The 24,012-nt window shown below is 44.0% G+C and overlaps 1 protein-coding gene across 4 annotated transcripts in view; it reads right to left on the bottom strand.

Annotated features, from left to right (window-relative positions):
- The window catches only part of LOC111855460 (X-prolyl aminopeptidase (aminopeptidase P) 2, membrane-bound), a 92,618-nt gene that overhangs the window by 1,567 nt on the left and 67,039 nt on the right, over positions 1 to 24,012 (bottom strand). The window contains exons 1-20 of one of the 4 annotated variants that reach the window (XM_072717295.1): positions 11,634 to 12,010; positions 8,488 to 8,588; positions 8,166 to 8,374; positions 7,196 to 7,306; positions 7,049 to 7,112; positions 6,654 to 6,758; positions 5,312 to 5,398; positions 4,137 to 4,280; positions 3,778 to 3,879; positions 3,445 to 3,526; positions 3,071 to 3,272; positions 2,657 to 2,746; positions 1,795 to 1,904; positions 1,493 to 1,570; positions 1,325 to 1,396; positions 1,095 to 1,155; positions 938 to 1,007; positions 704 to 808; positions 407 to 466; positions 116 to 192 (exon numbers count right to left, since the gene is read on the bottom strand). In XM_072717295.1, the coding sequence (XP_072573396.1) occupies positions 116 to 192; positions 407 to 466; positions 704 to 808; positions 938 to 1,007; positions 1,095 to 1,155; positions 1,325 to 1,396; positions 1,493 to 1,570; positions 1,795 to 1,904; positions 2,657 to 2,746; positions 3,071 to 3,272; positions 3,445 to 3,526; positions 3,778 to 3,879; positions 4,137 to 4,280; positions 5,312 to 5,398; positions 6,654 to 6,758; positions 7,049 to 7,112; positions 7,196 to 7,306; positions 8,166 to 8,374; positions 8,488 to 8,500 (1,842 nt within the window). In that variant the 5' untranslated portion in view covers positions 8,501 to 8,588; positions 11,634 to 12,010. Of the gene's footprint in view, positions 1 to 115; positions 193 to 406; positions 467 to 703; positions 809 to 937; positions 1,008 to 1,094; positions 1,156 to 1,324; positions 1,397 to 1,492; positions 1,571 to 1,794; positions 1,905 to 2,656; positions 2,747 to 3,070; positions 3,273 to 3,444; positions 3,527 to 3,777; positions 3,880 to 4,136; positions 4,281 to 5,311; positions 5,399 to 6,653; positions 6,759 to 7,048; positions 7,113 to 7,195; positions 7,307 to 7,391; positions 7,448 to 8,165; positions 8,375 to 8,487; positions 8,589 to 11,633; positions 16,594 to 24,012 lie in introns of those variants that run through there. The other 3 variants (XM_072717294.1, XM_072717296.1, XR_011993539.1) reach the window with 3 other exon arrangements.

Below are 24,012 nucleotides of genomic sequence, written 5' to 3'. Positions count from 1 at the left end.
TCAGTAGTTTGCTCCAGTTATAATTATTAAACAATAGACTTGATAAACATTCCTCATATAACTTGCATGGAGAGTCCCACTAAAATCAAGCTGGCAGAAGAGACATGCACTGTACCTTTGTTTCAACAGCTACCACAACTGCTACATCCTCAATCCTTATTCCAAACTCATTCTCTCTGTAATATCCTGGCTCTGCATGAAGCACAATCCAAATCAACCAAGATAACAGGAGGATAACAGTGAAATGTACAAACAAAAATATCAATACTATAAGAATATTTATGACTGACTAATATTTAAAGCCTTCATTGTATGTCCTGCATGTTCTATAGATGTAAACAAATCAGTGACATTTGACTTTCTTAATGGAGCGACAGAGTTCCAGCCTCTACAGAGGTTACCTCACCTATGGAGGTGAACATTCCCTCGGTAAATGGGATGTTATTGCTCTGGAATCCCACCGGCCCTGTGGGAGAGGCATTTATCACGAGGGACCATTGTGACGACACTTACAGGATCAGTCTCACTGAAGGCTACCACATGTACAAAAAACAGAACTAAAACAACCGTTTGTTAATTTTCCCAACATAATAACTAAAATAGTAGAGAGGAACAAAGGGTCCCATGGCCATGTATAAGATTGATGTAAACACTGATCATTTTAACAGTACAGATGACATGACAATTTGAAAAATGGTCTTACATTCATGGACACCAAAATAGTTCCCCACGCCGTGCCCGGTGCCATGACCATAGTTGAGGCCAATTTCCCATAATGCCCTGCGTCCCAGCATCTCCATATTCATCCCTATAGAAGGAAATATTTATGTTGCTACATCCAAAGGTCTCAGGGTCAAAGACTGTTTGAGAGCTTGTAAGTGAAGAGTGACATCTTGTGGAACATTAATGAACTATTTAAACAATTTGTTTTACTCACCTCTGGTACCCGTAGGGAAGATGGTACGCGATATCTCAATGTTTCCCATCAGCACACGCGTAAAAGCCTCCTGGGCATGTAAAGAAGAACCGAGTCAGAGGTCGAGGTTTCTGGGCTCTTACCCATAATGCCAGGTTCTGAGTTCCCTGAGGCTCACCTTCTGAAAGTCGGTGGGAGTACCCCAGTGCACAGTCCGAGTGATGTCAGTTGTACCATCTCTGGAAAGAGTGATAGACACACAGGAATCTGAGTAGAAACTTACATCCGCATGGTATCAGTATGAAAGACCTGCCTCTATTGATGATTATTAGTTTCAAAAGTTTATAAGGAACCCATTGATCTCTCTCGCAAAATGCACCGATACTTGATAGGATCATTCAGACTCACAGATACTGGCCACCCGAGTCAAGGAGAAACATCTCATTCACGGTCAGCGTGCGGCAGCTTTCGTTGGTGGGGCTGGGAGACACATCAGCAAAGAGCTCAGCTCAACAACTCGAGTGGATGCAGCACAAGCCCAGCAGAAGGACATCAGGAGGACTAACTGGCCCATACCTGTAGTGGGCCAGGGCAGCGTTGGGCCCACTGGCCGATATGGTTTCAAAGCTGGGTCCCCTGTTGAAGTTCTGCTTGCTGAAATGGGAAGGACACCATAAGTGAGAAATGGCAGGGCCAGGGGGTGGATCCGTATCTTAGCGGAGAGACGTCTGTCTCTCTGTCTGCCTTACGGGTATATGAAGCGGGTGTGTGTCACTGTGGCTGTTTGAGATCCCTGTATAAACCATAAAGCCTACAGGGGCATTAATGTCTGTCTCTGCATCCACAGGCTGGTATTTCACATGATGAACTATCATCACCTGCGACACTCGTCCACAAAGTGGGCGGCGGTCAATTCTGTCTCCTGCCCCTCAGGGACAGTCTTCTCCAGCCTGGTCAACAGCTGGATGACAGCGACTGCATCCCTCACCTGCAGGACAGGTATGGAGACCGTGATACAGCAGCCACATGGTCACAGAATAGGCAATACCATCAAGATCATTGGAAAGGGGCTGTGTTCTCTCAGTCTATCCAGGATAAGATACCTACTGGCAGAGGTGTAGCTACAAGACAGGCAAGGCAGGCAATTGCCTGGGGCCCCGAACTGGGTGGGGGCTCTTGGGGGCCAAACAATTATGTAGTACATTGCAATGACAAATATGTTTTTTTGTATTCTGTTTTTCACAAATGTGATAATAAAGGACTTGTATTTACTAAATTCTCTTTGTTGGTATTAATTCAGTGTTCACGCTGAAGTAATGGCGGTAAATTATACCGTGAAGGGGGAGGGCAAGTTGCAGAGCCCCATGGAGTTATTTTGCCAAGGGCCCCCAAAGGCTCTAGAATCACTGCTACCTGCTGGAAACACGTGAAGGAAGACAGAAGCTATTCCCTCCCTCCCCCACCTCTGAGTGCAAACAAAGATTGATGTAGATATTAATGTGAGACCGGCTTACAGTACAAATCAGGACTGTTTACACAAACTACCCTGAAGTGATGACGGCCCAGACAGTTCAGCGGCTCAGTCCATAAGTCCCCCTCCTCAGCTGTGTTTATTGCACCATGCTAAGCAGCTCCAAAGGCACTAAAAGCTCCAGATCCATAAAAAGTGCCATAAAGTGTGTTTTAACGGCGGAGTGACGGAAACGTGGTGCCGGTAGCTGTGACGGCGGCCATCCCTACGTGAGCCTGCCTCAGCACCCGCTCCTCTGTCTCGTCCTTCACCGCTTTGGTGATGAGCACTGGAGAGTAGGCGCTGGTCAGCAGCTTCTCCTGAGGACAGTGAGATAAAGGCTGAATTTTAACGTATCTACTGCATCACATTATGAGGTTGCTTAACCCCATAGTGTGGCAGCCATGATAAGTCAGTTGACCTGTTAAACTTCATTTGTTTGTTTTTCCATAGCAGGAAGAAAGCTAAATAAAGCAGTCAATAGCATGGGGATCGTAATCTACTGTCTAATGACAGAGAGGCTCATGAATTATACTGGCATTTTGTTTGGTTTCCTGCATGTTTGAAGAAATCAGCCTCTGTCAATAACACCTATTTGCACCCAGCAGAGTCTGTCGTTCCTGGTTCAGGAAGAGGTGCTTCACCTTTGGGCTGATGATCTCAGACAGGCCGCGGGTGGTGAACTCAGTGCCGATCCACACTCTCACGCCAGGCCCCTCCACATAGCCCTGGAGCTCGTTACGCACGCGGTCGTAGCCTGGCAGCTGTACGCAGAGGGAATCCTGACATGACGCATTCAGGTAGGCATGCAGCTCCTCTGTCACTCGCTGGTTGTGTACGAACAGCCTGAGTTTAAGAAGGACAGAAGGAAAATTTCCGTGAGATGGAAACAGAGAGAGAGCAAGAAAAAGATGTGTGGGATGACATGAAAATTGCCGTGAGGAAGAGTGGAAGATGTTCATCAGCCATCAGGCCCGTGATGTCATGTGGCCCATGTGATATGGCGCCTTCCACTTGCCAGATGTCGTCCTGGGTCAGCAGGGTGTAGGAGTAGAAGAAGGGGTTGTAGGGGATGTCATTACCACGCAGGTTGAAGAGCCCTGGAACACAGTAGCTGTGAAAGATGACTGTACACAACACTGGTTACTCAGGTCTTCACTTAATATACTTCTGAATATCAGGAATCTGATTAGAAACAGACAGATGTATAGACAATTATACTGGACTACACTGGACCGTCACTTTAAGGGATACTAAAATGTTCTGGTGCCACAGATGTTCCCAGATGTTTGTCAGTCTAATCAGCTGCCAGCTGTGCCAGGCGGTGTCGACAGGTGTGTCCAGCTCTTACAGGCCGTCTCGTCCAGTGCAGACAGCAGGATGGCCGTCGGCTTGTAGGGATTGTCACTCATCTGCTGCCGGATATCCTGCACTTTCTCCTGCCAGGTTCTCTCTGGACCAGATGGTGTTCAAAGGGCAGGACAAATAAACACAACAATAAGGGCCCTTGCTGCGTCATGATGACTTTGATAGTGCCTTCATGTATGTGCTCTCAGATCGAGGGGATTTAATCCTTTATCAGCAATGATAACAACCCACAAAGACTATACAAAGATCTAATTATACCGTTTACGATCCGTTCCTCTTGTTGTGCCCTATAGTTTTCAGGTCTCTGTGGCCATAGATCTGGGAACGGGATTACCGACACACCGATGATGTTGTCTGGGAGGCGGAAGAGGTTTTCAGGGGGAAGTGGGGGACGGTCTGTCCACACTTTGTCCACCAAGTTGTCAGGGAGGGACTTCAAGGGTCGGTTGGCTGAGGTCAGCTTACTGTTAAAGGCCTCAAACGTGTCTGCAGCCAGTGTGGTGAGTCAGAAAGAAATTGTAAAGGGTCAGAGAAGAAATTAGCTGCCATCATAAATATATGAAGGTATTTGTGTGAAAGAATCTACTACAGTAATAGTAATAGTAAGTACACGTTAATGTACATTCAAGCCCAAACGCTCCCAAGAACCCTGTAAGGAGCTGTAACTCCTCATATACGCTATGCAGTCATTTTCATATCTTCACTGTACTGCACAGCTAATTCATAATCATCATTATCTTACATCAATATTCATCATTGGTGAGTTACCCATACTGCCGTTTTTCATTAAATATTTTTAATGTATGTATGTGTTTTTGTTCTCTCTCTCTCTTTCGTGGTTAGCGCACACATAGTATTTTTACAACTTATTATTTTTGTACGTTTTTACATAATTTTTCATTGATTGAATACCTGTACCCTGTACATACAGTACGTTTCCTTTACATATTTTATTGAATTGTACTTTGGTTACGTATATGACTTCTGTCAATAAGTTTACAGTCCCGTTCGTTTACTCATTTTACCTTACTGTGAATGCAAAAGAAAACAGCAGCCAATGCCGTGTTCTATGAATTAGTAGGGCTAACATTACTATACTGTTCTGTAAATGTGCTAGTGTGACAAATATCCATTAGGCAATACTGTACTCTTTTTACATGAAACATTTGTTTTTTTTAAAGGTAATGTACTAAGCTAACTTTTAAATGAAAAAGTGTTTTGGGAGCATAACTGGGGTCATATTTGGGGTTTAAACTATAGAAATAAGCACATATTACCATTTTAGTGACTCTACCAAACATCCATGAATCCTTCTCATTCGCAACGGGTTCTGGAACGTAACCTCACGAATGTCAGAGGACTTACTGTATATCAATTAAGACTCTGTTTTTTACAGAAAAACCCCATATCCAACCTGATGAAGTATACAGATGCAGGCTAATCCAGGACAGATCAAGTCATGTGCCAAGCAACTGAATCATATTAGTTAATGTAAAGTGTCTCCTGCTATCACTCACCAACAGAGAAAAGAAAGGGGTCAAAGCCGATCTCCATGCCCTCTGGAACCTCCCGGATCAGCCAGTTTGCAATACTGTTTGTCGATGCTGTGTAACAATGGGAGGAGCTAGTTTAGGTATGAACAACAGAAGTTTCCGGAAAGAAGAGTTCAGAAGAATATTAAATCTGTCTTTCCATTGCTTTACATATAAATAATTTTTCATGGCAATTTATCATGACAAATTATTTTAGGCCATAATGAAACATGACATTGATAACAAAGCAACACACTTGCGATTAAGGCAGCGACGATTTGAGAAATTTGCAGTAAGATATCGGTATATCCCAATACTACATATCTTGATAGATCACCGTTTAACCCCCCCCCCCCCCCCTGCACTAACACCCTCCCTGCCACTCAATAAACATTTATCATATAGACTTATTTAGTTTTTATACATTTGTTTAGTTGCATGGAATGTGTTGTATTTTTAAGTTTTGTCCAATCGTGACTCGTACAGCAAGCGTCAGCGACATGGTTCAGGGTTCTTTCGAGTTACTCGCACCCTGTGTTGCCTCAGAACGTGCCGACACCTTTTGATTGTATTAGCTGGCTAGCCAACTACCCAAAGGATGCTGTGCACTGCTAGAGTGTCGCACCAGCGCATGTGCTATGAAAATTACAGCATATAGTCAGAGCTTTAGGGACAAAATCTGAATTAATCTGAAAAGGGAACATTATATGTAATGGATATTTCATGCACTAATAATACATTACTGTGATCCCCCGCTATATCGCGGTTCAGCTATCGCGCCCCCTCTATATCGCGGATGTGTCCCTGACGCATCACAGTTCTCTGCGATATAATGTATATGTATATACATACATATACATTACATAATATTATTGTTATTATGTTATTCATATCCTTAGCGTGACATCCACATATCATATGAGTTTACAAGTGTGTTTTAATAAATTTACATGTGTTTAAAGCATGTGGGAGGGGTATTTTAAGGCTTAAATTTTAAAGGCTTGTTTATTTATATGGTCTTTCTATAACTCGGATTTTCACCTATCGCTGATGGGTTTGGAACGTAACTTACGCGATAGGCGGGGAATCACTCTATACACATATTTTTGGGCGTCATGAATATTAACATGTTATGATGTCATCATCTAAACCATGATACAGAACAGCACAAATTACACAACAATTCCAGATTTTTTTTTATCACTTTACACCATTATACCATTGCACCCTTGTTTGCAATATCTGTCAATGATGTATGTGAAACATTGTATTTTAGGTATCAGAGGCCCTCATTTAAGAACAAGGTTCTCCAGTAGGGTCCACTCACAGTCTCTCACCAGCTCCCAGTTACAGTCCATCTGTCGCTCGGCCTGCACCCAGTATCGACTATCAGTCCACAATACCGCCTGCGTCTGGGTCACCACCGCTGTGCCTGGGGAGAGGAGGGAGCCTCAGCCAATCACAGCCACCTTCAAAGGGTTTAATACCCCCAGTAACTGAGTCCTTCCAGGATGCGTTCAGTTAGATGTCAGTAAAGGTGAAGAAGTCCTTCCAAGATGGTTAGTTAGTAATGATGAAGAAGTCTATCTAGGATGGTTACAGTTCTCCCTTTGCTGTTCTCCAGCTGGATGCTTAAGATCCATAAGGCTTGAGGAGAACAAGCCACACGGCCAACAATAGACTAGACACATGACGATAGAGCAGGGTGATGGCAGGACATACCAGCAGATCCAGTGAAGCCCGTCATCCAGGCCCTCCGAGCATCGCGTGGGGCGATATATTCACTCTGTAATGGAGGGAGGAGGTGTCACTCTTGCTGGCTTACAGAATAAGGTCATGTGAATGTGGATTGGGGTGGAGAGGGCTTACCAGATGGGCGTCGGTGCCAGGGATGATGTAGGCGTGGATGCTGAGCAGAGCCATGGTCTGCCGTAGAGCGATGAGCCGCAGGGTGCTGTTGATGGCTGTGGGGGGGATGTACTGAAACACAGAAGGAAAGGAGACTCAGAACACAAAGACATAGCTGTGGAAGACGTGCAGCATCTGTGAGGTGTGGCTGTCCTACTGGTGGGTCGGCAGTGCAGTTCCTCTCATCTTGGCAGAGGACAAAACTCCAGGTTCCTGCAGAGGCATTGTGGGAAAAACTCAAAGGAAAGCTACCATTTTACTCTACTCCAGTGTCAACGGTGAGTTACTTCCTTCTATCATGTGAAATGGGTGTGGGATTATGGTCATCCTGGAAAGGGGAGTCAGTTGACTGAGTATGATGCATTGATTCAATGCACCTATTCCTTGTTTTTTGATGACCTGTAAATGTTTGTCTTTCTCTCTTTTGCTCTACTAAACATATTGTTGCCCAAGCTGCCAGCAATATCCTTTTCGCTTCTGTCAGTTTTGTAGATCTTTATTTCTATAATACACTACAACAAATAAAACCCACTTCCAGAACCCGTTCTTGTGTCACACATTAGTTTGCTATGCAAATTTCATTTAGATTATACAGCATCTACATAGATACTGTATCTACTATGTCTACACATATACTGTATCTACAGTTCTATTTCCTTGTCTGCCTGGAGTAGCTTATGAGTTGGGTATCAGGTAATGCAACTGCTTATTCCACATCTAACGCAAAAACGAATATGGATGTACAATGGCATACATGAACGTTACTACAATGTGAATACCCACACGGAAAACAGCAATAAACCTGCACCTTCAACATTATTTCACATTTTTCTGTCTTCTCTCAGAAGAAGGCTTTAAAAACATGCAGTATATACCAACTGTAGCTGATAATTCTTCTTGCTCTTGAAGGAATGATTTAATATGAGCTTACCTCCCACGACAAGGACAGCCAACAGAACCCAACTGGACACAAACATGGTGTATGAGTAGTCAGCTCACAAACACCTGGTCCTGGTCGGTAGTGCACTTGCTTCTCCTTCACAGCACACCACCCTCCTACTTTATCATACGCTCCGACTGCGATCACGTGCCACAGGTTCAAGGGGTGGAATTCCAAGGTTCTGCCATAAAGCTCAGATCCTGAAGAGAAACCACCACCCACCGGAACGCTGAAAGGGACAGTCCCTGTGGCAGACAGACGGCCACATTGCTGTCTCCTGCTGTGTAGTCAAGACATTAAGCCATCTTTTTACCTTTGTCTTCCATTTCTGCAAGTGGGCAGAGAGAGTCCTCTGGGTAGTACTCGCAGACATCAGAGAGGACATGTTAAACATCTACCCCACAACTGCTCTCTCTGGAATGTACACAAATGCAGACACACACAGTTATTGTATAAACTGATATACTGAAGTGATTCAGGTTGAGTACTGTACCATACTCAAGAGTACAGTAGCAGATCTACATGGGACTTGGCTCTCTAATAAGTTTAAGTTTCTAAACCTCATTCACCATTACAACAGCAGAACATTAGAAGAGCAAACAGGCATCTCAGTTACAAAGTCACAAAGTCATAAAATTTTGCCTTTCCTCAGTTGCCTGTATCACAGGAACCAATGGAATTAACGGCATTGGCTGCATAAACTGCTGTTAATGTTTAGCCAGCATCTGCAAATGGTTTGTTAACATTCAGAACATATACAATCATTTAACAAGGCGTACAGAGTAACTAGAATTACTGTCAATAGTACAATCGACAGTCAATCATGTAGCTTATGACAATATTAAACATGTGAACCTATACATCCACTTGAATATGGAAATACATCCTCTCAAAAAGAATAGAAGAGACTATTAAGATAAAAGCGAGGACACTTCTTTGGTTTTGCCACAAGGGGAAGCTTTAGTGCTACCACAGCCACTGAATAACAGGTATTCAACAGAGCACCACCAAATAAAAGCATCATGAGCAAAAGCCCCCAAATTCACCACATTTAATTAACAGCATTTATGACATTTCATTGCTATAATGTAATATATGCATTCATTGTTTATGTAAACAATACAGTGTTTGCTTATTAACAAGTCTCTCCTTCTATATATTAAAAAATATTAAACATTATTACATTAAACATTATTCTCATAATATAATATAATATAGTTGTCGTTTGTGCCTGCTGTTTATAATGGAACAAGAGGATTTAAAAGAAAAAACAATTTCACAGAAGATTGCAGGTTCAAATCCCCGACTAGCAAGGCAGCACTGAGGTACCCTGAGCAAGGTATCGCCCCCAAGCACTGCTCCCTGGGTGCTGAATTAGCTGCCCGCTGCTTTGTCAAGATATCAAATATGGGTTAAATGCAGAGGACATATTTAGTTGCTGTTCACTGTGTGCTGTGGTGCGTCAACAATGATCACTGGTCAACTAATTCATTAATTAGTTAATGGCTCTAGGTATTGCACCACCAGCAGAAAACACTAGGGGGTGATAGAGAATAACAAATTCACAAATCAGTTGCATTGCACATGGAAATTCAAAGCACCAGCCCTTCATGTCTTGCAAAACCTTGCTTTCACATTCATTCATTTGCTTTGATCCACAGAGGCAATTAGGGACATTGTTCATCATTACAGTGATGCAATGGTACACCCTCAAACTATCTGCATTTACTTTTATTTATTCTATTTTATTCAGTTATACAATGGTTTTATCCAAACTAATTTATTTCTTTATTTTTAAACTATGGTTAAAAAGTAGTACTTCTGTGAACATAATTACATTAATTAATACAAATTGTTGACAACGAAAGATACAATCAAGAGATGCATTTAAACTTTAACAGACACAGATAATATGAATGGCTAAGTAAAAGTGTGGGTCATTGTTCGTCCAATTTCAACCTGAATTCTGTCTCACCATATAGATTTAAAACAGCAGCCGTGGCAACAGGGCCTGCCTCTTTGCTAGGTTAGCAGCAGCCGCTGCTAATGATGCCTGGGTCTGGGGTTGCTAGGGGGTAATGTGCTAGGGGAGGTCAATTCATTGTGGGCTGAGGGGACGGGGCTGGTTTGTTTGCATGTTGAGAGCCTGACACTGACTAAAGAAACCATGAAAAAAAGCACAACCCCCACCCTTCACCCATACATCAGGAAAGGAAGCTAGGGTTACCCCAAGTCATACCCACTAGTTTGTGTTCAGAATGTTTTCATTGAATATGAGCCAGGATTCCACTATTCTTAGAGTGTAGAAGTTTACCAATCCCTTGGAGTATACCTGTATTCTACTGTTTTCCTTGGAGTATACCTGTATTCTACTGTTTTCCTTGGAGTATACCTGTATTCTACTGTTTTCCTTGGAGTATACCTGTATTCTACTGTTTTCCTTGTAGTATACCTGTATTCTATTGTTTTCCTTGGAGTATACCTGTATTCTATTGTTTTCCTTGGAGTATACCTGTATTCTACTGTTTTCCTTGGAGTATACCTGTATTCTACTGTTTTCCTTGGAGTATACCTGTATTCTACTGTTTTCCTTGGAGTATACCTGTATTCTATTGTTTTCCTTGGAGTATACCTGTATTCTATTGTTTTCCTTGGAGTATACCTGTATTCTATTATTTTCCCAGAGTATATCCTGATTCCACCATTTCCCCCAGACTCTACCAACTCTCCTAGGAGTATATCTTCCTCAAAGGGTACCCTGATTTTTGTGTTCTCTTTGGACTATACGTGGATTCCACTGTCTTCCTCAGAGGGTACCCCGATTCTGCTGTTCTCCTCAACATATACCTGTGTAGCCCTCTTATATCCCGCGTACTTATCCAATGGCCGGAGAAGTAGCACCAGCGAGCGCTACAAAAGAGCGACCATTTAAATAGCTTTACTAGCTCGATCTAGGGTTTACCACATTCACAAGAAAAATAACATACACCACTAGTTCAAGAACAGCTTGTTACTCCCCGGCCCCAATGGACTCCTCATACACTGTTCATTAAATTGGCACAGCGTACAGGCGCAAAGCAAAACCCCAGGTTAATAGCGTCCTGGTAACTACTCACAAGCGAAAGAAAGAAAGAAAGAAAAAAAACAAGGATACACCAGAAAATGACTTAATACAATTTTCTACATTTGCAATTAAACTGGCCCAAATCAATCATAACGCCCAACTTTCTACGACTGCATCATTTATTACCACAACATAAGATAAACAAAGGAAGAAATAATAAAACAGAACTAAAAGTTTACGAAGCTGGTTGCTTCGTATATGCTCAACTGCTTAACAGTCTATATGCAGCTGCTGTTGCGTTGGCGCGCGTTGGAGCTCAGGTCGGTCCGAAAATGAGGAAGACCAAAAAAAATATATATTTAAAAAAAAATTATTCAACCCAGCTGCTTACTCACAGTCCCGTCGACCTGTTGAGCGTCCCCCTCCAGCGATCTTTTCTTTTCTCCTCCTCCAAAATCCCTTTTCCAAATTCCCCCCAAAGCCAAGAACAAACAAAAACCAGTCCTCTCTTCTCCGTCCACTTCTTCCCCCCCCTTCCGTCCGCTTTTTTCCCTCTCCCCCAATCCGCTATCGAACAATAGACAAACACTATATTTAACCAATCACAAACCAAAATACAATAACCATAAGAACACCTTCTACCACTCAATGCACACGTCAGTGCTTATGCACTAGGGGTGCTACACTCTCCCCCCACCACAAATTGTCATGCCCTCATGACGAGAGAGATTATTTTATTTTAAATTTTTTTTTTTTTTCACAAAATATACCTTAGCGTTTAGTCATTGCTGAGAGAGAGAGAGAAAAAAAAAACACACTTATCCTTAAGTGACCCATGCATACAAGGTGCTTATGTACCTAATGGGAGGTGTGATGGCAGGTATACACATTAGTGTCTCATTGCCTTCTGCTGCCTGATCTTTATGCTTTTCTTCTGTCACTACAACAGGGATACTGACTGCAGTGAATGAGGGGGTCCCTGGCTTATCATAGGTGAGCCTGGTAGGTGCCCTTCTCTCTCTCTGAGGTCGTGAGGCATCCCCCTCCTGGGCCCTCTGGTTCCCCTCCCTCACTACTGCAACAGATAAATCTTGCTCTCCTCTCTGGTGGTCCACCTCAGCTGTCATTTCTTCTGTGACCAGCTGGTCATCAGGGTTATTCTGGTTGGGGATATCACCAACAAGCATCTCATCAGGAGAGTGCTCAATCAGGGAACCAACATCATCTAAATCTAACTCGAACTGTTCCCTTTCTCCAGCTGTGTCCATTCCTGCACTCAGTGGCTCCAGTGGAGGGTAATAGTCATAGCCCACATCCTGTTCTGCATCAGAGTCAGAACCAGCTTCTTCTCCTTTCTCGTCTAGAGCATGTGCCTTGCGTGGTACAGGCGGTCCCTGTCTATTTCCCCTGCTCCTCAGAGTCCTCCCCCCCCTTGGCTGAGACAACTCAGGTATCCTTTCAGGCTGAAGACGCACATCTTCTCCAAGTGGCAACAAGTTATTTCTGTGCATTGTCTTCATCGGACCCTCTCCACTCTCTGGCCTTAATCTGAAAACTGGCAGACCTGGCAGTTGGCTCTCTACTATGTAGGGGGTCGGTGCCCATCGGTCAGCCAACTTGTGCTTTCCTTGCAGCCCAAGGTTCCGTATCAAAACTCGATCTCCAGCATCCAGTGAGAAGTAGCGAACCCTCTGATTATACCGCCGTCTATTGTCCTCATTCTTTCTCCCTGCCTTACTCTCAGCTAGCTGATATGCAGCCTGGAGGTCATGCTTCATGTTTCTCACATACCTTAGATATGACTTGTGGGAAGAACAATCACTGGAGACTCCAAAACACAAGTCAATAGGCATCCTGGCCTCACGTCCAAACATTAAATAATATGGGGAGTAGCCGGTTGCTTCATTCCGAGTGCAGTTATATGCATGGACTAAGTGACTGATGTGCTGACTCCATCTACTCTTTTCCTTAGGATCCAAGGTTCCCAGCATGTTAAGCAGTGTCCTATTGAAACGCTCGGGCTGTGGATCTCCCTGCGGATGATAAGGGGTGGTTCTCGATTTCCTCACTCCCAACATACCGAGCAATTCATGAATGAGGCGACTTTCAAAGTCTCTACCCTGGTCAGAATGTACTCTTTTGGGTAAGCCATAATGGATACAGTATTTCTCCCAAAACACCTTAGCAACAGTAGTGGCTGTCTGGTCTTTGGTGGGAAAGGCCTGTGCATATCGTGTATAATGATCCGTTATGACCAGAATATTGGAGACATTCTTGGAGTCAGGCTCAACAGACAAGAAATCCATACAAATAAGATCCATGGGGCCGTCGCTGGTCAAGTGAGATAATTCTGCAGACCTCTGCGGTAGTGTTTTCCTCTGAATGCAACGGGAACATGTTCTGCAATACTTCTCCACTTCAACCTTCATTCGAGGCCAATAGAATCTTGCCCGGACCAAACCATAGGTTTTGTCGAACCCCAAATGACCTGAGAGATCATGCATCGACCGCAGCACTAATCCCCTAAACTCCTGAGGAAGCACCATCTGTTGGCTCCGTGGCTTGTTGGGAAGTTTACTAACCCGGTACAAGACATCACCACTTATCTTAAACCTCTCCCACTCTTTGAGTAATAATGGCACATCCTTATGTCTATGCCTGTCAGCCTGAGTGATGTTGTTTTCCCTCACAGCTTTCCACACTTCCCCAATACATGGGTCATCTTGCTGAGACTGTGATATCTCTCTCTGGCTCAATGCTGGCAGCTGTTGGGTGTTCACTTTTAGTACTCTGCAGTATGCTTGAGGCACAGCCTTACTACAAGCACCATAAAAATCAATGAGCCTATTTGAGTGTGGAAAAGCTGGACATGTTACATGAGTTGATTGACAAATAGCCCGGATACTGCTGGATGGAACCTCTCTCCAGTCCTCTTCAGCTGTGGTTGAGCTGGGATGGGAGCGACGGGACAGCGCGTCTGCATCTATGTTCTGCTTACCTGGACGATACTTGAGCGTGAACTCATAGATTGATAGAGCTGCCAGCCAGCGATGACCGGCGGCATCCAGCTTGGCTGATGTCAGAACATACGTTAATGGATTGTTGTCCGTATGTACTTCAAACTTTGCACCATACAGGTAGTCATGCAGTTTATCAACCACTGCCCACTTCAATGCCAAAAATTCCAATTTGTGGGTGGGGTAGTTCTTTTCAGAAGGTGTGAGACTTCGGCTAACAAATGCAACAGGTCTCAACCCCGTCCCCTGGTCTTGATACAGCACACCTCCCAAACCTTCTCGGCATGCATCAACATGCAAGACATAGGGCAAATGTGGATCAGCAAAAGCCAATACTGGGGCTTCAGTCAGACTTTTCCTCAGCATTTCAAACGCTGCCTCACACTTGTCATCCCACCTGGAACCAAAGGGCTCTGTTGGGTAAAAGGCTTTCTTAGGCAAATCACCTTTCTCTAATCTCTTAGAGGAGTTACAGCTACTACGGGGTGGACACCATCGCTTGGGAGAAACACCATTAGTGCAACCGTGAAGCAGCTGATTCAAGGGGTAACAAATGCAGGAATAATCCTTGACAAACCGACGGTAATAACCACAAAAACCCAAAAAAGAGCGCAAAGCAGTGATGCTCTCAGGCCGCGGCCATGACCGCACCGCATCCACTTTGGCTGGGTCTGTGGCAACACCGTCTTTTGAAACAATGTGTCCCACATAGTTCACTGAGGTACAACAGAACTGGCATTTATCCACAGACAGCTTCAGCCCTTCATCCTTCAGTCTGTCAAGCACTTTTAGTAACCGCTCTTCATGCTCCTCCAGGGTTCGGCCAAAAACAATTAAATCATCTAGATATACTAGCACTTCCAGGAGATTCATGTCTCCTAGTGTTTTCTCCATAATTCGCTGAAATGTAGCAGGAGCTCCCATGATCCCCTGCGGCATCCTCTCAAATTGATAAAACCCCACAGGGCTGATAAAGGCAGTTTTTTCTTTGTCTGCTTTGTTCATGGGTATCTGATAATAGCCGCTTCGGAGATCCAAAACGCTGAACCACTGGCTACCAGTGAGACATGCTAAAGCATCCTCAATGCGGGGTACTGTATATTGGTCAGGAATTGTTCGTCTATTTAATGTCCTGTAATCCACACACATGCGAATGTTGCCGTTTTTTTTTCGAACCACCACGATAGGGGATGCATATGGGCTCCTGGATTCAGATATTATGCCAGCTTCTAGCAAATCCTTTAGATGCCGCCGTACATCTTCCACATCCCCGGCTGCTATGCGCCTAGAGCGTTCTCTGAATGGCTGATCATTAGTAACACGAATTGAATGCTCCGTACTCTTAGCACACCCGACATCCAACTCACCACAAGAAAAGACTTCCTTTCTCTCCATCATTTTCTGACACAATCGTTCCTTCCATTCTGGAGAGACGGGGGACTCACCAAAATTGAACAAGGAGGGTGTCAGTTTACAAGATCCTGTACAAGACTTTACCATATGTGCTGCAGACACTACCTCAACTGGAAATACATGAGCAATAGCCATTCCTCGTTTCAACTTTACTTGACGGGTAGAAACATTTCTTATTGTGACTTTAATTCGCTGACAAAGAACCATCTTGTCTTTGGTGACTTCAGGTATTACTAACAACCTCTCCACTAGAGGTCCTTCTTCAATACCATCTATCAGTAAGGCCTTGGACAGGGGGTGCCCTGAAAACTTTGAAATACCATTTACAGTACAAGTTTGGCCGGGATACAGGGTGAGAGGACGAACATTCGAGAACCGCACAGTGCCCCCTTTTAAATCATCAGTTTGTTCATCAGCCTCTAGCAGCTTTTGATAGGTCTCCTTTATAATGGGGTGAATTACCAAACTAGTTAGAAAACTCTCGCCTCCCTCACTTTTGCAACGCTCAAACAGTCGTCGCACTACTGAGGTATTTGTCCCCACTAAAATGGAAACGTCACTCTTTACCGCAGGATCAGGACACACCAGCACAAGCGTTTCAACTGCCTCAGTCACTCCAACCACATCTCCGGTAAACTCAAGCTTCAGGCATACATAGCCATCATAGGGATATTGTGCTGCACTTAACCCCCATATTTCCAAGTGTTCCACTGGAGTTAATGGTACATGTTTCAAATACTTGTCATAGAATGAGCGATAGAGCAGGGTGACCTGGGATCCACTGTCTAGTAAGGCTTTTGCATAGATGCCCTCAATTTGTACAGAAACAACTGAGCTAGGGCCTATTAGACCCTTAGGCAACATAACCTTATCTCTCAGTGGGCTGCACTTTGCGGAACGTGTCTTCACCAGGGCATCAGGCCGTTCCTCTACTGAGCCCCTGGGAGGTTTCCCGGTGGCCGTTTTGATTTCAAGAGCCGCTGATTTACTTTCCGGAGGTTCTCAGCATTTTGACACTCACGCTGGAAATGGCCATCTTCACCACACCTGTAGCAAAATATATCAGCTCGGGTCAGCGTCCTCCTTTCTCCACCCCTATATTTTGGTGAAGCAGCTCCTCCCGAGTTCCTTCCCATGTTAGCCCGGAGCGGGTAGTCATCTTCCATCGCAGTGGTCACAGCAGCAGTCATTAACCTACTCACTTCCCCCTTTAATTCTCGTACTTCCTTCACTAAGCCTTCTAAGGTTGACTCTCTTTCTAATGGTGAGCTGACAATTGGTTCAGCTACAGTAGCAGCACCAGCTAGTGTACTAGCACCATGAGCAGGCAAAGCAACAGCCACAGTGGCCCTACTCTTCACTACGGGTCTTACAAGATTCAAGTCTTCTTCTTCTCTCACCTCCTGCAGTAGCTGTGTAAAGCTAGGAGGAGGTTGAAGTTTGTATGTCATTTTGATGCGGAGAGCTACCAGGTCTTGTGGTAAAGCCCCTCTAGCAACCTGCTCAATACGGGCACGGTTTATATCTGCCCGCTCAATTCCACCTTTTCTATACACTGAGTGGAGCAATTTATCCAATCGGAATAAGTAAGCAGAAAGTTTCTCATTATCTGCTTGGAAAGTGTTGCGAAATCTCACCATGAGATCAGATGCACTTTCTGTTGTCCCAAAAGCAGTTTCCAGTGATTTCAGGTATTCATATGCAGTGGCATTAGGGTTACAGACTCTCAAGAATCTAACAACATCAGCAGCTGGCCCCTTGAGACTCTCAGCTATCCGTTGTCTCTTTACAGTCTCAGGACACTGCCACTCTTCTAGCATATGCATTGCCTGTTCTGCCCAAGCCTCATATTCTTCTTCTCCACTTACAGTAGGCGTCACACCAGAAAATATTCGCAATTTGCGATAGCTTTGTGATTCTACAGAAGCAACCTGACACTTCTCTACCAAAGATGAAATAGCATGTACAAGCTCAGTGTTCAGGCCGGGGGCAGCAGGAGCCGGAGGTACAGGACTAACAGCACGTTTTACATCTGCCAGCGTTTTGCCTTCATGCTCCAAAAATGCCATTAGCTTGGCCTGAAAATCTTCCTCTTCAGCAGGCTCTTCCCCCACAGTGACAACCCAGGGACCCCACTCATCATTTACCTCTAACTGTTCAGGAACTCTGATTGTCATGATATCAACTGTGGTCTCTATCAGAATGCACTGACATGTGGTTCTATAATCAGGGCAACGGCCCCTCACCTTGGTACGGCCAAACAACTTCGTTGCATCTAAAATCTCATAAATAACATCATCAGTAGCCCCAATAGGCACCCCACTGAGTGCAACCGCATGTCTGACATCAACATATTTCTCTCTACACCAGCTGAGAAACTTGTTAGTCTCCATATTCCCTTTTTTTTTTTTTTTTATAAACCAAAAGTTTACACACAAAGGGATCCCGGACGAGCCCCCACGTGTAGCCCTCTTATATCCCGCGTACTTATCCAATGGCCGGAGAAGTAGCACCAGCGAGCGCTACAAAAGAGCGACCATTTAAATAGCTTTACTAGCTCGATCTAGGGTTTACCACATTCACAAGAAAAATAACATACACCACTAGTTCAAGAACAGCTTGTTACTCCCCGGCCCCAATGGACTCACCTCTCCTCATACACTGTTCATTAAATTGGCACAGCGTACAGGCGCAAAGCAAAACCCCAGGTTAATAGCGTCCTGGTAACTACTCACAAGCGAAAGAAAGAAAGAAAGAAAAAAAACAAGGATACACCAGAAAATGACTTAATACAATTTTCTACATTTGCAATTAAACTGGCCCAAATCAATCATAACGCCCAACTTTCTACGACTGCATCATTTATTACCACAACATAAGATAAACAAAGGAAGAAATAATAAAACAGAACTAAAAGTTTACGAAGCTGGTTGCTTCGTATATGCTCAACTGCTTAACAGTCTATATGCAGCTGCTGTTGCGTTGGCGCGCGTTGGAGCTCAGGTCGGTCCGAAAATGAGGAAGACCAAAAAAAATATATATTTAAAAAAAAATATTCAACCCAGCTGCTTACTCACAGTCCCGTCGACCTGTTGAGCGTCCCCCTCCAGCGATCTTTTCTTTTCTCCTCCTCCAAAATCCCTTTTCCAAATTCCCCCCAAAGCCAAGAACAAACAAAAACCAGTCCTCTCTTCTCCGTCCACTTCTTCCCCCCCCTTCCGTCCGCTTTTTTCCCTCTCCCCCAATCCGCTATCGAACAATAGACAAACACTATATTTAACCAATCACAAACCAAAATACAATAACCATAAGAACACCTTCTACCACTCAATGCACACGTCAGTGCTTATGCACTAGGGGTGCTACACCTGAATTCTACTATGCTCCTTATCAAAACATCTCCTCCTCATTTCACAGCCCAAACGTTCATTCAAACAAGATATGAAACAACCTAATTTTTGACAAGTTTTGTATAGACATAAGGGTGTTGGCATTTATTTTGAGAAAATGTTAGATATAAAACAGTTACACATTAAATTGTAATAGATTTATGTTTGGCACAACTTGCACTTTTACTCTGGCTCACCACCATATTGCTGATACATCACCGTCCACGTCATGAGGCTGGTTAGTTAGAAAGTCGGCTCAGGAAGACAACAGTCACGGCACGTATAATTTTGAGAGAAACTTTGTGCTTGTTATATCAGTCAAAATATGACAGAAGCTAAAAGGTATTTTGAAGAGATACAATGGCTTATGCATTCGAGCCACTGAGGAAGAGAGAAGGAGCAAAAACTCAGGTTTGTTCAGAGGAGCAGCCATTGGTTCCCCAGGATGTGGAGAAGGTGGGCAACACCACTTGGCGTATGTGTGGTCAGTGCACTGAAATGCAGACCACACACACACACACCAGGTGGTCCTGATCTGCTGTCAGGAGGCTAATGTGGGTCACTTGTTTGGGGAACTTCTCTGCATAACCTTGGCCTGCACTTACCAAATGCTGTGAGAGGGACGCCTTGGAAGTGTCCGTGCCGAGGCCCTGGAGCGGCCAATCAGCAGCAGGTATTCTAACCTTAGCTAACGATAGATACTTAGCATGTAAAATGGGACAGAGAAATCTTCCAATCAGTCTGCTCTTCTGAATTGCTAACTTGGGCCAATACAGAAGTGACCCCCCCTTGCATCGTTTTTTTACTTTGGCCTCCCTTATTTTCCATTCAGTCAGAGTCTGTCAGTCATGTCACTCGTCAGCTAATGGGAACTAATGTCGGATTTCCAAGCCAACCAACCTCATGATGTCACATTCTATGCTAGCACAAAATGGAGCTACACATGTTAGAAAAAAATATATCTTAAATTACTTAACCCAGTGTTAAACCTATAAAAAATGTCAGAGTGGAATCCATCTTGTGAATTATGCCAACTACATCTAGTGCTTCATGTCCACTTTAAGGTTTCAGGGGAAACAACAGCTCTCCTTGAGGACTGTGAGGGTACAACTTCCGTTACTACTTCTTACCTCTCCCCCAGATTCCCTAACCCCCACCTCTGCTGCGGCTGGGTGGCTCCAAAATGCAGCCTGTTGTTTGAGGGATATGGACACTGTGGCAGGGGGGGGTGTCAGAGTTACCTAAGAGACTCTGTGATCACAGTCACGTAGTGCATTGCCGCCAATCCCAATGGTATTGACCCACCACCCATTACAGGTCACTTCTAGTAATTTTCAAAAAATGTGCCAATTTTTAGTTTCAGCTCCAGCAAAGTATGAGTCAATCCCACCCTCAATTACAGCAATTCATCTTCATCATGGTAGCACGTTAGCTATTTTTTGTGTTTTAATTGCCTCACAACGTTAATGGCAGTCTGGCTAATGTGCTCAAGATAAAGTTGATTTGATTTCCTTTGGGTTGAGGGTCTATTTTAAGCCTGCAAGGTGTAGGTCAGGTCTGTGGATCTGATTGTGTATCCCTGGAAAAATAAAGAGCTGATTGCAGCCTGTGCACCATGTCATAAGCTGTGAACACAAGACCAACATGTTGAAGATATCAAAATGTTTGGCAACACTTTACTTGAAGCAGTCTACATAAGGGTGACATGTAACCATCATAAGAATGACATGACACGTCATGCACATTAATGACACATTATTGATGTTTATGACTGTTGTCATAATGTGTTATTCAGTTCCAAAAACCAACAACAGTCATAACCATCAATAACGTGTCATTAATGTGCATGACATGTGTCATGTCATTCTTATGACGGTTACATGTCACCCTTATGTACTGTAGACTGCTTCAAGTAAACTGTTACCAAATGTTTTAACTTCGAATCCATGATGTGAAATGATAAGTAATTCTGCTGCGCTTCAACTGCACTGTCCTATATGCATAACCAGGAATGGTCATCTCTCTCACTGAGGACTGACTGTGCTGTCCTGAAGGGAAAAACGGAAAGGACAATCAGGAGCAGACTGGACGAGAGACAGTGGGATGTGTAGGCAGTGTGTGAGTGACACGCTCTCACTGGGAGCAGGGCGGCCTGCTAGCACTGGGGGGCTTGACCCCGGACCTGCCCCCTTGCCAGGAAATGTGGACTCAACCTGCCCCCTCAGAAAAACATGCACACACTCCCAGTTAGTCATTTACACATGCATACTTAAATAAATATACACACACACAAAGGCGCACACAGGTAGGTACACGCACAAAGGTACACACAAGTACATACACACACAAAGGCATACACAGGTACACACACACACAAAGGCGCACGCAAGTACATACACACACAAAGGTACACACAGGTACACACACACACACAAAGGCGCACGCAAGTACATACACACACAAAGGCACACACAGGTACACACACAGAAAGACACAGGTACATATACACACAAAGGCACACACAGGTACATATACACACAAAGGCACATACAGGTACATACACACACAAAGACACAGGTACATACACACACCAAGGCACACATAGGTACATATACACACAAAGGCACATACAGGTACATACACACACAAAGGTACACACAGGTACACACACAGAGAAAGACACAGGTACATATACACACAAAGGCACATACAGGTACATACACACACAAAGGTACACACAGGTACACACACAGAGAAAATCACAGGTACATATGCACACAAAGGCACATACAGGTACATACACACACAAAGACACACACACCAAGGCACACATAGATACATAAACAAAACCTCTCATCTGCACAAGTTACACCTGATATACCAAGAGGAGCCCTGAAACATAATTTATATGTCACCTATTACTTGACTGACCCACAAGTAGTTCACCAAAGCCTTACTTTGAATGCATGACAAAGTAAACAGTTTAACGAGTACAAAACAGAGCTGGACAGAAGACTGTTTTGATACTAGTGTGACTGGCCTTTCGGCCATTTCTGTGTTTGCACCACAGATAGGAGAGCAGAGGAATACATAAAGCTTCACGTCATGGCGCAGGCCATGCGGAACAGAGCAGCGACTCAGGGCCATCATAGAGACAGATGAGCCGGGCCTGTGACTCAGAATGCTGTTAAGGTGACACGGACCGGCAGCCGGACCAAGGACACTGCAGGAGCCCGCATTGTGTCGCACGCGGCGTCATACTCCTGTATGATTGATGATCCCGGCTTAGGAAGCAATGCTGCTCAGAGACAAATTCTGGAAGTTTCTCATTCCATTCTCATCTGTCTGTTCCTCCTCAGCTAACATTAACACATCCTGTTCCCCGTACATGGAACAGGCTACATTTCGCCTTCCAAATCTACTTGTGATTGCAGAATTGGGAAATCAAGTGGATGCACTGCAGATGAAGCAATTACAGCTACGTCAGAACCATTTTCCCACCGACAATGAAAAGAAATGTTTAATTCCAAAGAGGACCACAAAAAACGATCCATAATTCAGTGACGGGTTAGCAGATAATGGGAGACGGGTTGGTGTGGACGAAGGACTTCATGTCAGTTTACAATTTTTTATTCGCTCATATCAATCCCCCTGCAAACACATGGTTTGGTTCTGTTTGATAGTGTTCTATAAGTTGCCTCAGGGTGCTTACATCATACGTACGATGACAAGGAACAGATATTAGATTGGTGGGCTATAGCTACTATTCCTCTGTGCCCCAGTACTGCAGACAGACCCTAGGACTGGTTGTTCCCCCACCCTCCAAATACACACACCCCATAAACAGGGGATGTCTTGCTTTTTTTCCTTTTTGTTTGCACACATGTGTTAAATGCTACCTACCCATTGGGCAGATACTGCATAGAATCCCTGCCTCATTAAGCAGCCAAACAGATGCTCGTGGCCACAGCTGAGGGGGAAAGCCCGTATCTCCCATTCCTGGATTGCAGTCTCTCCCTCCCCTCTTTCCACATCAACAGCAACTATGGGGGCATGTGGACTATCAGTAAATACAGAGAAAAAGTGTGTGGCAGGCTTATTAAGTCATTTTCATTGGAAAATATTAGGAAATACACATACTGTACCATCACAGGGTCCATATTCAGAGGGACATAAGATCCAAAAAAAAAAAAATTGGCATCAGATTGGCTGCAATTCGCTGAGTCTTTAGTCAAAGGTCAGGGGTCAGGAGGAACAAGATACCAAAAAGATTCTAGATACTAAAAAGCACTATTCTACATTCTACAATGTCACTCGTTCAGACTTCTTATTTGTAGAGTACAGTATAGGTACTATATTCATATCTGTGGGGTAGTTTCTGCATATACTGAAACGTCATTGACAGATATACATGTATGTACAGCTGAGAGAAACTTTTGGGGTCAGTCAGTGTTCAGCACCACAGGAACAGTTGGGGATGAGGAGCCTAAGGCCCTTCGGTGATATGATTAAACTACCAACGAGGAGATTTGAACCCATGACCTTCTGGAGAAAACCTGCTGCGCTACCCACTACAATTATAATGACTAACAGCAAGACTAAGTCCAATCAAGCTACAGCCAGCATGCAATAAGTTCTGAAATGTTTCAATCAGGCGGAAGGCAGCCAGCTGAAGCAGGAAACAAATTGCTTCTTGGAAGTGGCTGTGTTCAGTTTTGAATTTTACATGCAAGAACACAACGCCTTAATAGAGTGAGAGGGAGCGAAGGTAAGCATTGATCTCAAAATAGGAAACAAAACAGCTGCATGCTACAGCAACCTTCCACAGTCTCCTGCAGAATTTTTCTGTCAATTCTATTCAATATTTCTTAACCTTCAAAAAGAGCTGGGAAGTGAAAAGTTAAAGAACAAAGCCAAATATCCAAACAAGTTAACAGGAAATCAGGGTGTTAAAG

Source organism: Paramormyrops kingsleyae, chromosome 10, assembly GCF_048594095.1.
Source record: "Paramormyrops kingsleyae isolate MSU_618 chromosome 10, PKINGS_0.4, whole genome shotgun sequence".
Classification (NCBI taxonomy): Eukaryota; Metazoa; Chordata; class Actinopteri; order Osteoglossiformes; family Mormyridae; genus Paramormyrops; species Paramormyrops kingsleyae.
This window is presented reverse-complemented; position numbering and strand designations above follow the sequence as displayed.